Here is a 16878-nt window from a genome sequence, read left to right as displayed (position 1 = left end):
CTACTCAATCAGTGATGCACTCCTCTGACATCATCATCTAATATAGCTAATATCCTGTCCACGAGGACAATGACAGTCTTTATACACCTTAATGAAAGATACTGTCTATGGTGATACTTTGATACACCAATTTAGAAGCCCAATCAAAAAAGAGATAAGTCTGGTATGCTTGGTTTTGATATATCCTCAATATATCCTAATCACTACTATCTTTCATAGACCTTTTCCCTAGCAAAACTGTTCTTTTCACTGTTCACAAATTCTCACAAATTGTGTTTCCCTACCTTGGCCTTCTTATTACATACTCATTTCTGCCCACTCCATTGGTCTGGAATGTCTGCTTCTCCTCTAACCAGGCAAGTCCCTTATCCACAAAACTTGCTCAAACCTCTTTCTCCTTAGTCCCTTTGCCTTCATCAGAACACTCAGATTCACAGAATGTTAGGAAAGTAAGAGACTATTCATGGCTTTCACTGTCCTATAACAAATAGGTAAGCCTTTTAAAACTTCTCCCTCCATTATAATGCAAATTCCTCAAAGGCAGAGACTATATCTTACCTTATATACCTTATCTTACCCTACCTTCCTATATCTTCTCTTAATATAGTTTGCATAACGTTAACACTCAAATTACAGGCACAGAACTGAGAAGTATGGCAGACAACTGTTTTGTACGTCCAAGATGAAAATGATGACGATGGCTCAGACAATGAGTGCTTACCATATGCCAGGCACTATTCTAAACATTTTATATATAATAACCATCAAATATAACCACCCTAGCATTATGCCCACCTCATGAAATGATACACACAGAGGTGAACAACTTACCCAAGGTCACAGTTTGTAAAGTAAGTGACCAGGCTGGGGTTTGAACCCTGGCGGTCTGGCTCCAAAGTCCCACTGATAAATTTACTATTCAGCATCTCAGAAAAAAAAAAAAACTTGAGTGAACAGAGAATTTTGTCCACTGAAGAAATCTAGCCTCAGAGTATCTATAAACTAATAACTCTCCCCGAGCCTACAGTTTTGGGTAACTTCATCTCAGCAGCATATATAGCGCAAAATGAGCCTGGAATAAGAGTTATGGGATCTGAATTCTAGTCCTCACTGTGATCTCAAGTAGTGTGACTCAGCCTTTCCAGACTGCAATTTTATGTGGAAAAAAAAAAGGTTGATTTCCTTCTGGACCAAAAGGTCTATTATTCTATCTTCTCTTGATTTTATTGGAGAGAAAAGGATTAAAATAAACTAATTCATTATCCAGCTGCCAAACTGGCCTAAGTCCCACGCTGAGCTCTCCTGGCCTGGACCTGTATCACTGCAACACTGGCACAGGAGACACACCGGGCTTGTGACCTCTATGCTCCCTCTCTCCTGCTACTTTGGGGGAAAAAACAGGTTCACAGGCCCCCCAAACAGACACTTACCTACTAAAAGGTTCAGGGACTCAAGCCACAATAAACTGGAAAGAAAGGCAGCAGAATCACACCAAGTCCTGACTTTAAGATCCCTAATGACATTGCTGAGCGGGTACCTGTTCACACTCATCCAACCAACTCCAGGTTATTCATCACACATCTCCACTCGAACATTTAACAGACATCTCCTACCTAATATGTCTGAAACAGAACTCCTGACTTCAGCCTCCAAAAATGCTCCTCCCCTCCACATCTCAGTAAATGGCCCTCCTCTCACCCACTTGGCTTGCCTGTGTCCTTGTTAGATCTACATTCAAAGGATTAAACCCCAGTGCCTCACCATCACCTATAAAGCCCCATCTAATCTGGACCCAGTCTATCCCCACCTCCTCTTCTCTACTCCTCCTCCTCTCCTAGTCAGCTCCAGCCACCCTGTTCCTCGCATAACCTACTTTATTCTAACTCCAGGGCTTTTATACCTGAAGTCTCTGCTTGAGATGGGTCACCTCCTCTGAAAGGCTTTCTTGACCACTCTTTTTAAAAAAAACACACAGACCACTCATTCACCTCCCATCATATTCAATCCTTAATCCCTCAGTCTGCTTTATCTTCTTCAGAATATTTATCACTAACCAAAATTAAATTATATGTTCCTTTTCTGTACCCACCCTCCCCATTAAAACATAAGCTCTACAATGAGAACGTCCTCTTATCTTTCATTGCTCTATCCCCAGTTTCAACACCAGTACCTGGCACAGTATTTGTTGAGTGAATGACTTTTCCCAGTCTTTAGTATCAGTCTGTAGTATCTACCTTTTAGCTACAGACATCTCTCCTCTCCTTCACAGCTTAATCTTTAAGAAGTGTTCCCAGTTTCTCATGTTCATTCAGGACTGAACACACTGCAATCTGGGCTCTAGCCTGTGCCTTTGAAGGTGCTCATTAAGTTCCACAACCTTCCTCACTCCAACAGTCCCAGCCAAAGAACACTTCACTATCTTCTTGACCTTTCTGCAGCAATACTAACCACATCCTCCTTCCAGAAAATCACCTTCCTAAGTTTCAATGACAATACTCTCTCCTGGTTCTCCTACTCTCCAGGCTATTCCCTTCACCCAGTCTCCTGCTCCTCAAACGTTATGTGTTCCCAAGGGCTTAATAATTGGTCTACCGATCTTCTTAATCTATATGTTCTCACCATCACTGAGCAATCAATTCTACCACTATGGATTTATCTTAGCCCAGACCTAGTCCTCCTGAATTCCAGACCCACATGTTCAACTGTCCCTGGACATCTCTACTCGGATGTCCCACAGGTACCTCAAACCCAACATGCTAAAAATGGAAGTCACTTCTCTTTTCCCTACTTCCCACCTTCACCCTTAAAGCATGTTTCTTTGTCCTAGATATGCATCTTGATGAATAGCACTGCCCAACTAATGAAGCCCAAACCCCGAGTTTTCCTAGACTTTTCATTATTCCAAAATCCCCACGCCTAACCATTCACCAGATAGGTCTCTCATTTGCACCCACTACAGCAATTATCTTATCTTGTGGTAACTTGCCTGTCCGTCCCCCCGCCCCACCCCCCGCAAATCCATCCTTCAGAGCATCTCTTTCTAGAACACAAAAGTCATACTGGTTTAAAATTTCCTAAAAACTCATTCCCATTAACCTATCCTATTGACAAGGTTCATCTCCTGGCATCAGCCCCTCCCTTTCTTCTCCAATAATGTTAAATTTCTTATGGTCTCCCCTCAGAGCAAGATTCTTTCTGCCCATGTCTCTTTCCATGGGATACTCTCCCCAACATCAGATACAGCTCAAATACATAACTCCTTTTGGGATGCATTCATGAATTCATCCATAAAACTGAGAAGCCTCCCATATCTATTCCTTCACTATACCTTGCAGGTATAAATTTATTATAGTTCATACTACATTGTATTATAATTACCTGTCTCATCTTAGAATGCTGGAACTGGAACTCCCTCTGCTTTTCATCCCCAGTGCCCAACACAATGTCTCCGCATAGAGAAAGTATTCAATGTATATTTATTAAATGAATGGATTAAAGTAGGAGTCAGCAAACCATTGCCCATGGGCCAAATCTGGCTCACCAGCTGTCTTGTCCAACCTACGAGCTAAGAACAGTTTTTACATTTAAAAATGTTTAGAAAAGAAAATTTTAAAAAGAATAATATTCAGTGATGCCTGAAAATTATATGAAATTCAAATTCAGTATCCACAAATAAAGATTTATTGGATCATAGCCATGCTCATCTGTTTATGTTTAGTCTTATGGCTGCTTTCATACCACCGCAGCAGAGTGGAGTAGCTGCAGTCGAGACCATGTGGCCTGCAAAGCCATACTTGCTATCTAGCTCTGTACAGAAAGTTTACTGACCTCTGAATGAAACAAAATGATCATGGGCTTTGGTTTTTGACAGTACTTAGTTCAAGTCCTGGCTTTACCACTTACTACCTGGGTGACCTAGGACAAATAAGCTAACCTCTCTTACTTAGACTCAAATCCCTAATTTGTAAAGCAGGATAACATATCTGCTGGGTTGTTTTGAAATTTTACTAAGCCTTTTAATTGTGATCCCTGCTGTAGGAACCAGTCTATAAAGTGCCTCGTACAGAGTACAGCTTAATGTTGAGAACCCAGACCTGGGTTTGCATTCCAGCTTCATCGCAGACTGCGCGACTTTGGGCAAGGTACTGAACTCTGTGCTTCAACTTCCTCATCCATTACACTGGGATAATAAATATACAGCTCACAGGACAGTTGTGAGAACTAAATGAGTTGGTACATGTGAAACGCTGAGCACAGTGCCCCTCAGATAGTAAGCACTCAATAAATATTACTATTACTATAGCAGATGTTTGGTTAGTATTAGTTTCTCCCCTTCCCACCTCCTCATCTACTCTATCTCTCACCCCTGTTCAAAGCAGCCTATATCTAAAGGAGTAAGTCAATACTTGCATGACAAGTGCTACTGCAGATGATGGGTGGTCAGAAACGGTCTGTGGCTTCCAAGTCACATCACAATCATGGTTCTCCCTTTGCTCTCTGATCCTCCCTTCTCTAGATGCTTTCTTCCTTAGAAATCTAGCCAATCCCCAGACTTCAATGTAGGGGGCTATAAAATTCTTTTTTCTAACCAAGATTTCTCTCTCCTGAGCCCCAGTGTAGTATTTCTCAACTCCTGATTTCTACCTAATGGCCTACCATCACCTTAAATTCAGAACGTCAAAAGCTGAAAATTATTCTTTTCCCCACCTGTCCCTTCCTATCTTCCGTAACTACCAAAAGAACCTGCTATCCTTCTAGCACCCTGGCTGGTTGTCCTGAAATTATACTTTAGTCCTTCTTCTCTTGCAATAAGACTTTCTCTCAAGTCATATTTTTTTCTTTTTGCTCCTACTGTCACTGACTAATTCAGGTCCTTTTAACTTCAAGCTCATTCCGCCAGAGTCTCTAACTGGTCCCTGCCCCAGGCACCAACCTAGTCTGCACACGGACCCCACTACTCTTCCTAAAACATGCCACTCTTCATCATGCCCTTTCTCTGCTTAAAACTTTTGATGCACTACCCCCACCCCCCTTCCATCCCATAACCTGTATGGAAAAAGGAAAAGACTGACCTTAGTGTGGCAATCAAAATCCTTCCCTATCTACCTTGCTCCAATCTTCCTTTCTAATCTTATCTGCCATAATAAAAATACCATCACCTTACATTTGTGCAGCGCTTTATCTAACTTGGAAAACATTCTTACATGCGCTAGCATTTCATCTCCACAACAACCCTTGGGAAGAGGCCAAAGAGGTATATTAGTATCCTTTTACAGAAATCAGATTCCTAGCACTGAACTGGAAGTCAGGACTTACGTGCACATGGGAGTCTCCTGTTCTAGAAACCCTGGTCTCCTCAGTATTGTCCCATCTACCTCTCTCCAACTCGCTCACGTTTTCTTAGCTCTGTAGTCTACTCCCTCCCATTCCCCTACTTGGTGGACACCCTAGAGTGAAGAGTACAGGGGAAAGTTCAAAAAGAAATGTTTCTTAGAGATGCCGGAATGTGCTTCATTAGGTATTTAGTTTCCAGCCTTTGCCAGAAAGATCTCTCTAAAGAAGGGTTTCTACAGTGTATTTCTCAAAGCACTAACAATTCAACAGTCCTCACCACAGCCCACCATACAGGCTATGCAGGGTCTGGCCTGGCTATGCCGGGTCTGGCCTGGCTATGCCGGCTTCATTTCCTACCTCTCCCCCTCGATCACTGTCCTCCATCCACAGTGGCCTCACTGCTGTTCCCAGAACATTCCAAGTCTCAAGGCCTCTGTGCTTGCTGTAGCCTCCTTTACACATCCTTCACTTAATTCAAATTTTTTCTTTTAAAGTTATGTCTTCAGAAAGGCCCTTCCTGACCACCATATCTAAAGTAGGCCCCCATTCTCTATTCCCTTAACCTGTTGTATGGGTTCTCATAACACTTGTCACCTCCTAACACTCTATTACTTATTCATTCTTTCATGGTCTTTCCCAGGGATCCACAAACCTTTTCTGCCAAGAGCCAGAGAATAAATATGTTCAGCTTTCTCTGTCACAGCTACTCAACCCTGCCACTGTAGCACAAAGCAGCTTAGACAGTATGGGAAAGAGGAGATGTGGCTGTGCTCCAATATAACTTTATTTACCAAAACAGGCAGTGGCCGAGTTTGGCTCACAGGCCATCCACCCCCGGTATACTCCTTCTAACAGAGTGCGAGCGTCAGAGGGACAGGAAGCTTCTCTGTTTTGTTCACTCTGGTTTCCTTGTGGCCAGAATAGTGCCTAGCCCCAAGTACACATTCAATTAATATATGTTGAGTAAACAAATAGAACTAGTCTGGAGCGGGGAGCTATGCTCCTCTTCCACCACCTCAGGTGACAATGGCATGACGTTCAAGAAGAATGATGCCAAGGTCATGAGCTCCATTTCCATTTGGTTAGTATCATACCATGAAAAGTGGTCCCACAACCACTGTGTGCCTGTCACCAGCAATAACAACCTCAGGCAAAAAAATGCCTTTGATTATAACTGGGTCCAGGTAGGAGCCTGTTAAAACACAGACTGCTGGGCCCCACCCCCAGAAATTCTGATTTGGTAGGTCTAGGGTAGAGTCCAAGAATCTGCATTTCTAGCAAATTCCCAGGTGATGCTGATACTGCTGGTCCTGAACCACACTTTGAGAACCACTGGATGAGAGTACCCAAAAATGACAGTACTAGCATTTTTATACTATTAAAAAAAAAAAAAAAGAGAGAGAGCCACAGATTCCTTATGTTCCAGTGATCTGGCTGGAGGGGGACTGCAGGGGAAAAAAAAAAGAACTGTAAAACTGACTGCTCAGTGGAAATGTTGCTCCAATAAAATGAAGACAGAAAAACACTAGGTCTTTAATTTTTAACAGACTGTCTTCCAAACACTCTATTTTCACTTGCAAATCTAGCTGTAACTGGAAAACAATAAGCCAAATAGGTAAAAGAGAGAAGTCACCAGTGGGTGGCTAACCTTGATAGTGGGCTAAGTATTAACTCCATAGTCAGTTTCCTTAAAATTACTTTAAAGAACAAGCATAACCACCTGTCTTTCTATTGCTAGATGCGAAGAGACTTTTGGAGATGGATACTAGAGATCTAATCTATACAATGAAATATATCTACAATAAATTACCAAGCCTAGGGGTCACTTTTTTCAAATGTAAAATTCACCGTAATCGAACTTGAAATGGACTAGTAACAATTTTTGCAAATTCTACATTTGTTAACGCAGGGGACTTTAAAATAACCCCCAAACTCACATTAAAATCACCCCGAAGCCATTACTTTATACCTCATCAATCTGAACAGCCCACAAAGGGATTAGAATTTATATACATTTGTAGCTGTTTATAAAGTAGGCTTCTATTGTGATGGTTATATGCAGTTAAAGTAGGTTAAAAATAATTTTAAGGTGAAAAAGTAAGGTAAAATCTAGCTTCACAGAAGAGAAATTCTAGGAACAGAAATCTAGAATGCTAATGAATAGACCATTAAGTAGATGGCAATACTGCATCAATATGTACTTACAAAAAGAGACAGTACATGATCAAAAGATGAATCAGCAGACCCCCGATGTATGAGTCTAAAGTATGTCTCAGCTAAGACCAAGTATTCTTTATGAAAATTTAGCATCTGAATTGAAAAGTGTTAAGTGTGAAATATACCCTAGATTTTTATAGCATTGTAAAGAATAAAGAATGTAAAAATATCTCATAAACAATTTGTATATTGATTGCATGTTAAAATGCTATTTTGTATACATTGGGTTAAAAGCATTAAATTATTAAAATTAATTTCACTTCCTTAGTTTTGTTACTGTAGCTATCAGAGAATTTAAAATTACATGTGACTTGCAATTAGATTTCTGTTGGACAGTGTGATCATGCACCCCAATTCTGCAAGTAGATTTGCTATCTCCTCTTCCATTTGGGTGATTTCTAAGAAGCTTGCAGAAAATGATATGGAGCAATGAATGAGCATGAAGATATACAGTATGTCTGACATGGAGTGAAGCTCCTTGATCCTGGCCTAATACAGGATCACCACGGGCCAGGTGCTCATCCACTGTAACTTGAGGTTCTAATCACCATTTTTCCCAAGGATAGGAAGATTGGTTCTACCTCTGTGACTACTATGTATATCCATATCTATAGCTATACAAACACGTGAACAGGTTACATTCATTTCAAATTGCAAGTAACTGTGTCAGAATCCCTAGTAGTGTTAATAAGGATGAACATAAGATCTCTGATTATGAAAACTACCTGGTTCCCAACACCTAACCACCCCCCAGCTCCCAGCATGTACTTCATTCTTGCAGAGAAGGGACACATCTGTAACAACTCCTTTATATAATCCCCGCCCATTTTACTTCAATGTTTTTAACTCCTGATTTAGAAAGTTTCTCATTTGCTTGCACTGCCAAACCTCTACAATCACAGAGGACACCAAAGGAGAATGCTGGCTGAGGAAGAATAACAGAAGGAAGTAGGGTCTAGTTACTCACCCCAACAGTTGCTATATAACCATATGGACTTCGCCAAAAAACTATACTGAATACAAAAAGCTTAATCTCTTGAGCTCTTTTCTAAGTATTCAATATCAAAAAGATACTTATATATGCAGATGTGTGTTGAGTCTTGCAGTCTAAGGATAATATTGTTAAAGAAATGTACTGCTGGACAGCATTAGAAGTGATTGTGAAGCTTGAATGAAAATAAGCTTAAAAAAAAAAAAAAAAGGGAGGGTGGAGCAAATATTGCCAAAACATTAAAACACTTACATGACTTAACTATCCTGTCATAAAATATAAACGTCAAGGACTAACTCGAGCACACTGGAAAAGAGCCACAACCTATGCAACAGCATTTAATTCCCAAACATGTGTTTCTAACCCGCTGAATATCATCATCCTGCAGCAAGGGTCAACAACTTGTGGCAAGCTCTGGAGATGACTTCGAGTGGTACTTGAGTAGGTAGTCCATAAATATTTGCTGAATGAATGACTGAATGAACCAGAAAACTCATACAAAGTGCAATTAATATGCAGAACCCACAGCCAGTTAATCTGAAACCAGAGCCAGAAGGAGAACAAAACAGCACCTCGGAGTCCAGTCCCAGGCCATTCCCACAGGAGTCAGCTACCCTAAGTTATTTTCATTCTATGTACACAGTTTATTCATCCCCTCTTACTTTTATGGAAGTTCCAAGTTCTCCTTCCTACAATCTCTCTCCTTCTTAACCAGTTCCCCCAGATAAAAACAGGAATGCATTGTCCAGTCTCACCATTTTTTAGACAAGTATTAACATCTCTAACAATCACTGGCAAATGTTCACTGGGCCTCCAAAGGCCAGACACTATGCTAGGTGGTAGGGTACAAAGGTAAGTGTAACACTATACCTACCCCTCAGGTAGTTTGTAGGGCAGGCAGACAAGTAAACAATTGCAGCATAAAAAAATGCCTGGAGAATGAGGCAGGAGTGCCACTGGAGGAACTTAACTTTGCTGGGTGGGTGGGGAGGGTGACAGAGTCTTAAGGAACAAAAGAAACAAAAGTCAAAACCAAACATTATAGTTGAATATACCTGTCACTGTTCGAATGGTCAACTCATCAAATTAGCACTCTAAAGTGGCGCTCTAAATGAAGATCCTCTGACTGTAGAAAAATTTGAAGTTCATGACAGTGGCACTGAGTACTACCAAGAGAAGGAACACACAGACACACACTTCAGCAGAACATAATGTGCAAACCTAATTAGTCATGACGTCAAGAGGCTTCACCCACTTATTGTCTGTCCCTCCAAGCTGAAGGTGGCTTGACTGACCGACCCACTCCTGTGATTTCAGCTGGTTTTTTCTCACAGCAGTGATGGATTTGCAAAGATCCATCCATACTTTCTCCCTGATACCCCTTGTGGCTACTGGCAAAGTCTGCTGGACTGCTGGCTGGTACTGTGGCCCTGAAAAGATACACAGACCATGTACAGGAACTGGATAGACCCACACTCTGCTTGTCACTATTCAGAAAGACACAGCTAAAAACACGGATTAACAAACATGTGGGAGGGCAGTGAGAAAGGTAGCAGGGATGGCACCCTGGAAGGTGCCTAATCAGGCAATTCAGCTCTTGCTAGTTTCACAGGACAGTGAGTTTTTACCTCCTGGTATGCAGCTCTTAAGACATTTCATCGGCACAAGAGTTAGTTTTGTGTTTCTGACTCCCTGTGACTACAGATAATTTCCAAGCTTCAGGCCCACCCTAACTTTCCTCTGCCATCACCCTCCTGGCCTCGTGTCCTTACCATCCCCAAAACGTCCTCTCTTTTCACCCAAAATACTCACTTCCTTCCCATGGAACGTAGGTAATTTGTTCCCTCAGGAAGCTGTCTGCCTTATCCAATATCTCCAACATGAATCAGGACACAGATAATATATAAAAATTACCACATTTAAAAAATGCTCTGATCTGTATACCTCTTACAGACTCTTTCCTCAATTATAATGAATAGCTTAAGTGACTAAAAAAGTATACCATATCATTTTAAGGAAATGAACAACATCATGGCTCCTAGCACAATACTAAAATTAACATGAAATTAAACTTTTATTAACAAAGATTTTAATTATGAACAGCACTCCTTTTAAATTTTATGAGTATGATGGGTAGGAAATGTTTCCATATTCATGAATGTAGCCACACAGCAATATTTATAATGAAATTAAAAACACACTATTTTTAGGATAACCCAACGATGCCTTAATCTTCACTAAAAACAACTTTTGGAATCCCCAGTCTAAAAAAAACCTCAGCAAATATATATGGTAGATGTTATAAAGCTGATTTTTGAAAATTAAGTTATGACTCATAAGGGCATGGATTTCTTTTTTGAAATGTTGCAAGTGTAATATGAAGGAATTTGTTTGGTAGTTTCATATCAGAAGCTTCCTAATTTTCCACTGTGAAAAAGTTTTCAATCTTTAAGCAAGATTGCTGCTAATAAATTCTTAAAATTCTAAGACTAAAAGGAATTTCTTCCAAATTAAATTTCTAATTTAAAATAAGAGAGGAAAGTTATATTTCATCATATTTTAACTTTAACACAAACGTCAATATATGGGGAAAATGGGCTTCAAAATCAACTTTATACAAAATCATGAAATCAAAGACCCCAGAAATTAAAATATTTATGCTCTATCCTTTACTGAAAGTCAAGGTAAATGTAATTCATGATTTATTGAAATTTAAAGTCAAGTAAGAATGTCATAATCTTTTAACAGATCATTTAAGTAAAATAAGTTGTCTGACATGATGGCAAAGATCTTTTCAGTGGGAGTGAATCTACTTTGCCACAGGAAGGCAAAAGTCACCACATTAAAATCACATGCTAATTGCCAATCCTGGCTTTCCAGTCCCCAAATCCTGAAAACAAAATTATTGCAATTCACTACGGGATTGTCTGCATGTGCATTTTTAGCATCAGACAGCACTTTCAGAGAAGAGAAATCTACTAACAAAAGAGTTCTACAATTTCAAAAAAATGGTACAACTTTCAAAAACTAGAGTAATGGCCTACTTACTCTTGTATATTACATTTTGAAAATAAACAGTATCAGATGCTTCTGAGAATAACACAGTATCATCACTTGTCCATTTATTCACTATCATTTTTACATATGAAAATCTTAAAAAAACTAGGGGAAATATAAATCAGGTAGAGATAGGAACTCTATTTGAAATCTCGAACAATCTTATCCAAAATCGAGAGTAGCCCACAAAAAAGCTAAGGAGGCACTCAAGAAAAAGGAGTTAGAAATCACAATAGATTCCCTCTTTGAAATTGGGCAAAATTAGTAAGAAAAAAGTTGGTAATTATTTTGTCATCAATTTGTTTATCCCTTCCTTATGGTATGTCTACTGGGCGGTAGAAGCTGTGCACACATGCACCTTCCCCACCAAACTTAAGGTGAGAAGCTGTGTCTTGTTCATTCATCCCCACATTCTTCGTAACTAACCCAGGGCCTTATACATAGTAGCGAATGAAAAAAGGTTGAATGATTTAAGGTAATAAATGTATTCCTAACCCCAGGTAATCAATTAGGCTCCAACTCATGCAAGAACACTCATAATTTCATTTTAGCTAATAAGCACTGAGTAATTTGATGTGTTTTTAAAAACATCTGCAAAGCTATTATATAGTTTTTAAGCTCTGCATAGCACAGTTATACTTTAAATGTATTTAAAAGGAAAGTATGTAGTGAAACATTAAAAAAACATACTCTTACAAATGAAATAGAAAATGATTGGTTTCACTGTGTATAACATGGAACTAGATGGTGTTGGTATGTTGAACATAAAGTGACTAGGAACTGATGTTGTAAAGTGTTTGTTAACGTGACAAGAACGTTACAAAGTGAATTAAAAGGCCCTGGAATTCTGGTTGGAAAAGTCACGTTGGGCAAGCAGGAGACAACGTAGAGTACCATCATCTCCACTCAGACAGCGTCTGGGAAGGTGGGTGGGGAGTCTGTTTCCCATGCCTCAGGAACAATGACTTCTATCCCAGTCAACACGGTACTGCTGGCAACAGGTACAGAACTGGTTCAGTCCATGGACTTGCTCCCCATTCCCCAAAGGAAACAACAGAACACCAAGCAGAGAGGGCCCTTTCCGGACTCCCAACAATTCCAGTTCTATCAACTCTCTAAAGCTCTACTCTAGAGTAAAAGTAGGCAAATTATAGCCCACAGGCCAAAATGGGCCAAATTCGGCCACCTCCTGTGTTTGAACAGCCTGCACGCTAAGAACAGTTTTTACAGTTTTAAATGGTAAAACAAAGAATCATATGTCATGACACATGAAAATTAAAATGAAATTCAACAGCAGTTCCATAAAGAAAGTTTTCACTGGAACATGGTTGTGCTCATTCATTACATGCTGTCTGCTTTTATACTACAACAGCAGAGCAGACAGAGACCTTATAGCTTGCCAAGACTATGATACTTACTACCTGGTCCTTTACAGAAAAAAGCATGCTGACCCCTGGGCTAGGACATTTTTCTGTGCTTCTAGTTGCATCTCATTTCTCAGAGGTAGTCCACTGCTTCACCAAGTACAGACTCTAAGCTTGACAGATGTCCATCCTGGGGCTGTGTTGTCCAAAGTTACATGTTACATATAAAATAGTGCAACTCATTAGGATGGGCCCAAAGACAAAGTAACAAATTACATGCGTACAGAAAGCACTGAAAAGGAAGCACAATGCAAGCACAGCAGTACAGGCAGCTCAGTTCAGATCTTTTCGCAGACTACTACGCCCAGTCCTGGGTCATACTACTGAAAGGAAAACAACAACTACAGAGAATTTGGAGGTGGACAGATGATTAAAAGAGCTCAAAAATCATACCACTAAAGAAATGGGATTACTTGGCCCAAAGAAGAAAGGGTAAGAAACAAACTATAATACCGAGGGTGTCAAACTCTACATTTGTTGATAGGCTAAATTTCTACTGATGAAAGTAACTGGCAGCCTAAACTAAAATTCCACAAAACATATATCTAATGAATTAAATGTGATTCTTAATGAGATTGCCATTCCTGCCTTAGGCCATAAACCAGACCCTTAAAAAGTAATCACTTGTCAAATATTGTACTATAAGTCTTCAACTGATATATTATAGGAATGCTCCTTTTTCAGAAACCTCTGGCATTATGTAAGTTACCAGAAAAGGTGTGCTATTCATGTGCTGAGGAGTTCACTGATATTCAAGTAACTAAAAGGTAAATGTAAGTTTCATGACCACATGCCTTGCCACAGGACCAAACAGGGAAAACCGGGCTTAAATTACAGAATTTGTGTTACATTCAAGAATGTTCACGCTGTGGGATTTTAATTACTCTAAAAGATTACTGAGGGTAAAGGAATCTTCCCAGGACACCATTCAATCAGAATACTCAGTCTGGAACTACCTGGATATTTTCTTAAAGCAAGGAGAATGGGTCTCAAACACCCTTCTTCCATTGCTATGATTCTGTAACTTTAACTCTCCTAGTTCTTATGAGTAAGAGAGCCTGCAGCCATTGTTCACTTTCGTTTTGTCTTGAAGGTGGTCAATGTACACACGACTTCAGCCTAAGATAAACTTTAATATCCCAAATTAAAATTTTATTATAACTTTAATTACAACTTCTTTTAAATTACAAGATAGGGAATGTATTGCCATTAAGTAGAAAAAAATGGGAAAATAGGCATAGCTTCTAAATACTTCTATGAGCCTATGTACCTTATTATTTCAAAATGTCCAACACTTGTACACAGTAAGTGAAGAAAATATAGCCTATTTCCCATTAGTTTTCTGACTTTAAAATACAGAACGCTTGGACACAATATTTTCTTTGAGTCGATCTCAAATTACATTATAATTAGTAATGCTCTGAATATAATTTTGAACAATCTGAGTTTTTCAATCTTTAAATTCTAAGCCCTGTATTTCCCTAAGAATACCCTTCTAACAGTGTGATGCACACACGAATGTGACTCACTAAACTTTCTCCACTCCTACATCACCTATACAGTATTTTAACATCCAGAGTACACAATATCTTCAAGCCACTTCTACAATCTTGCATTAACCTTACCAGGATAAACTTTTCGCCAAGTCTCGTAATACTTTTTATTTAAAGACCTGTGGTAGTGAAACAAAGAAAACACAACCCCCCTCCCCCTTTTCTAAACCATATGGCAGCAAATTGAAGTTAACTTATTTTTTACCAGATCAACGCCTATACCTCGGCTCTAAACATTTTTCTCTTTGTGCCCTGGGGCCGGGCTAGAGCTGTCTGATTTGCAACTGTACCCCCATCATGTTTTTAAATCGCAAAACAAAGTCCAGAACGCTCCCTGACCACTAACAGACCTCACCACGGTCATTTACGAAAACCTGGTTTAGGGAGACATGCACGCCGGGCGAGGGGCCCACGGCCGGCCAGGAGCCAGTCCCCCTCCGACCGGGTGACCGAGCAGGGAGTTTGCTCGCCCGGCCGGGACGGATCCGCCCCGGGAACTTGGTTACCCGAGCACAGGGCCGCGCCGAGGCCTAGCCGCGAGGCCGGGGCGGGCTCCAGGCGGCGGGGGCTTCCCGTTCCCCGGCCGCAGAGCCTTCCCGCCCGCCCCGCAGTCGCCCGCAGGCAGGGGCACTCGCTGTCGTCTCCCGGCGACCGGACGCGCCCGCCGGGTCCCGGGCCGGCTCCTCGGTCTCCTGCCGCCGTCTGCGGCCCCGCTCGGCGGCCGCGCCGGGCCCTTCCGGGACGGCGGGAGCGCTAGGCCGCGCCGGGGCCCCGCGGCTCCGGGGCCGGGCGGGCGGGCCGCGGCGTCCGGTATCAGTCCCGAGGGCCCGGCTCCCGCCGGTAACGGGCCCCGCCGCCTCCCCTCCCCCTCCCCCGCCCCATGACAGTGCAAACCCTCCGGCCTGCCCGGCCGCCCCGCCTCCGGCACCAGGCCCAGTTCAGGGCCGCGGCGGTGTCGGCGGCAGCGGCAGCGGCGGCGGCTGCGCCGCGGCTCTCCGCCCTCGCTCGCTCTCGGGCCCGGCGCCTCAGGGCCGGCTCGGGATCGGCCCAAGTCTCCGCCGCTTCCCGGCCGCCCTCCGCGGCGCTCGGCCCGGGCGGGGTAGGCCAAGGCCCTGGCGGTGGGGGTGGGGGCTCCTCTCACCTTCATGTCGGGACATCCTAGTTCAGACGGTGGCGGCACGGCCCCTCCCGGGCTCCGGCTGCAGTGTCCCCCGTGGGGTCCCGGCGCTGCCCGCGCCGGCCTGCCGACTCCCACTCGACTCCCGGGCTCGGCCGCGGGGGCGGGGTGGGCAGCGGAGCGCTCCCGCGGCGGCGGCGGCGGCGGCTGCGGCGGGGAGGCGGCGTGGGGCGGGAATGGGGCCGGGCCTGGCCGGGCCTGAGCTCCTCCAGGAGGCGGGTCCGACGCCGCGGCTCCGCCGGCGCCCGCCGTGACTCGGTCACTCTTGGGCCCGCCGGCTCCGGGCTGCGGCGCCGCGCTCCGCAAATCCCGCTCCTCCCCTCCCCCGGCCCACCCCCCGCCCCTCTCCCCCGGCTCCCGGCCGCCGCCTCCTCCTCCTCCTCTTCCTCCTCCTCCGCCTCCTTCCGCCGCCCGCACGTCGGCCCCGCCTCTCGCAGCCCGCGCCGGGCCCAGCAGCCCGGAGCCCCACGGCTGGAGGGCGCGGCGGGGGCGGCGGGGCGGTGCGGTGGCGGCTCGGGGCACGACGTCTGCTCGCGCTCGTCGGCAGGCCGCGGTCGAGCGCCCGAGCCCGGCCTCGCCGCCGCCGCCGCCGCGCAGCGCGTAGGGAGGAAGAGGAAATGCCCGGCCGCCGGCGCCAGCCGCTCGCCGGTATGACCGGCCCGCGCGGCTCGAGAGGCGCTCGGCCGCCCCCAGCCCCGCCTGGGGCCTATCCGGGCCCGGGCCGTAGGCGCCCCGCCGCTGGGCCGGGCCAACCGCGACGGCGGGTGCTTCCCGGCAGCGAGCTGCGACCCCGGAAGGCTCCCGCCTTTCGGGCGCATGGCTGCCGGGCCGACCTGGGGCAGCGCCCTGCGGCCCCCGACCCAGACGGGAGGCTGCGCATCGGCTGGGGACATGTGTTTGTATTTCTTTTTAAGCCAGCGGCCCCAAAGGGAAAGGCGGCTGGCCTCCGGGAGTCGTCCGGTGTTGCCCGGCAGGGTGACTCGCGGTCGGGAGGGCGTGGACGCGAGAGGCCAGCCGGGAGGCGGCCGGTCTTGGCTGCTGTGCTCCAAGGCCGGCTCCTCGGGAACCATCTACTTCGAAGACTCCGCTCCCGCCAGCCCGGGTGTTCGGCAGCACCCGCGCAAA

At 44.2% G+C, this 16878-nt stretch overlaps 1 protein-coding gene across 1 annotated transcript in view; it reads right to left on the bottom strand.

Annotated features, from left to right (window-relative positions):
* KCMF1 (potassium channel modulatory factor 1) overlaps positions 1–16078 on the bottom strand; it is a 73990-nt gene extending 57912 nt beyond the window's left edge. The window contains exon 1 of the mRNA XM_061210649.1: positions 15718–16078. Coding sequence (XP_061066632.1) covers positions 15718–15733 — 16 coding nt within the window. The 5' untranslated portion in view covers positions 15734–16078. The remainder of the gene's footprint in view (positions 1–15717) is intronic.
* Between the last annotated feature and the right edge of the window lie 800 nt (positions 16079–16878).

Source organism: Eubalaena glacialis, chromosome 14, assembly GCF_028564815.1.
Source record: "Eubalaena glacialis isolate mEubGla1 chromosome 14, mEubGla1.1.hap2.+ XY, whole genome shotgun sequence".
NCBI classification, from domain to species: Eukaryota; Metazoa; Chordata; class Mammalia; order Artiodactyla; family Balaenidae; genus Eubalaena; species Eubalaena glacialis.
Note: the sequence above shows the minus strand (reverse complement) of the source record. Positions and strands in the feature narration are given on the sequence as shown.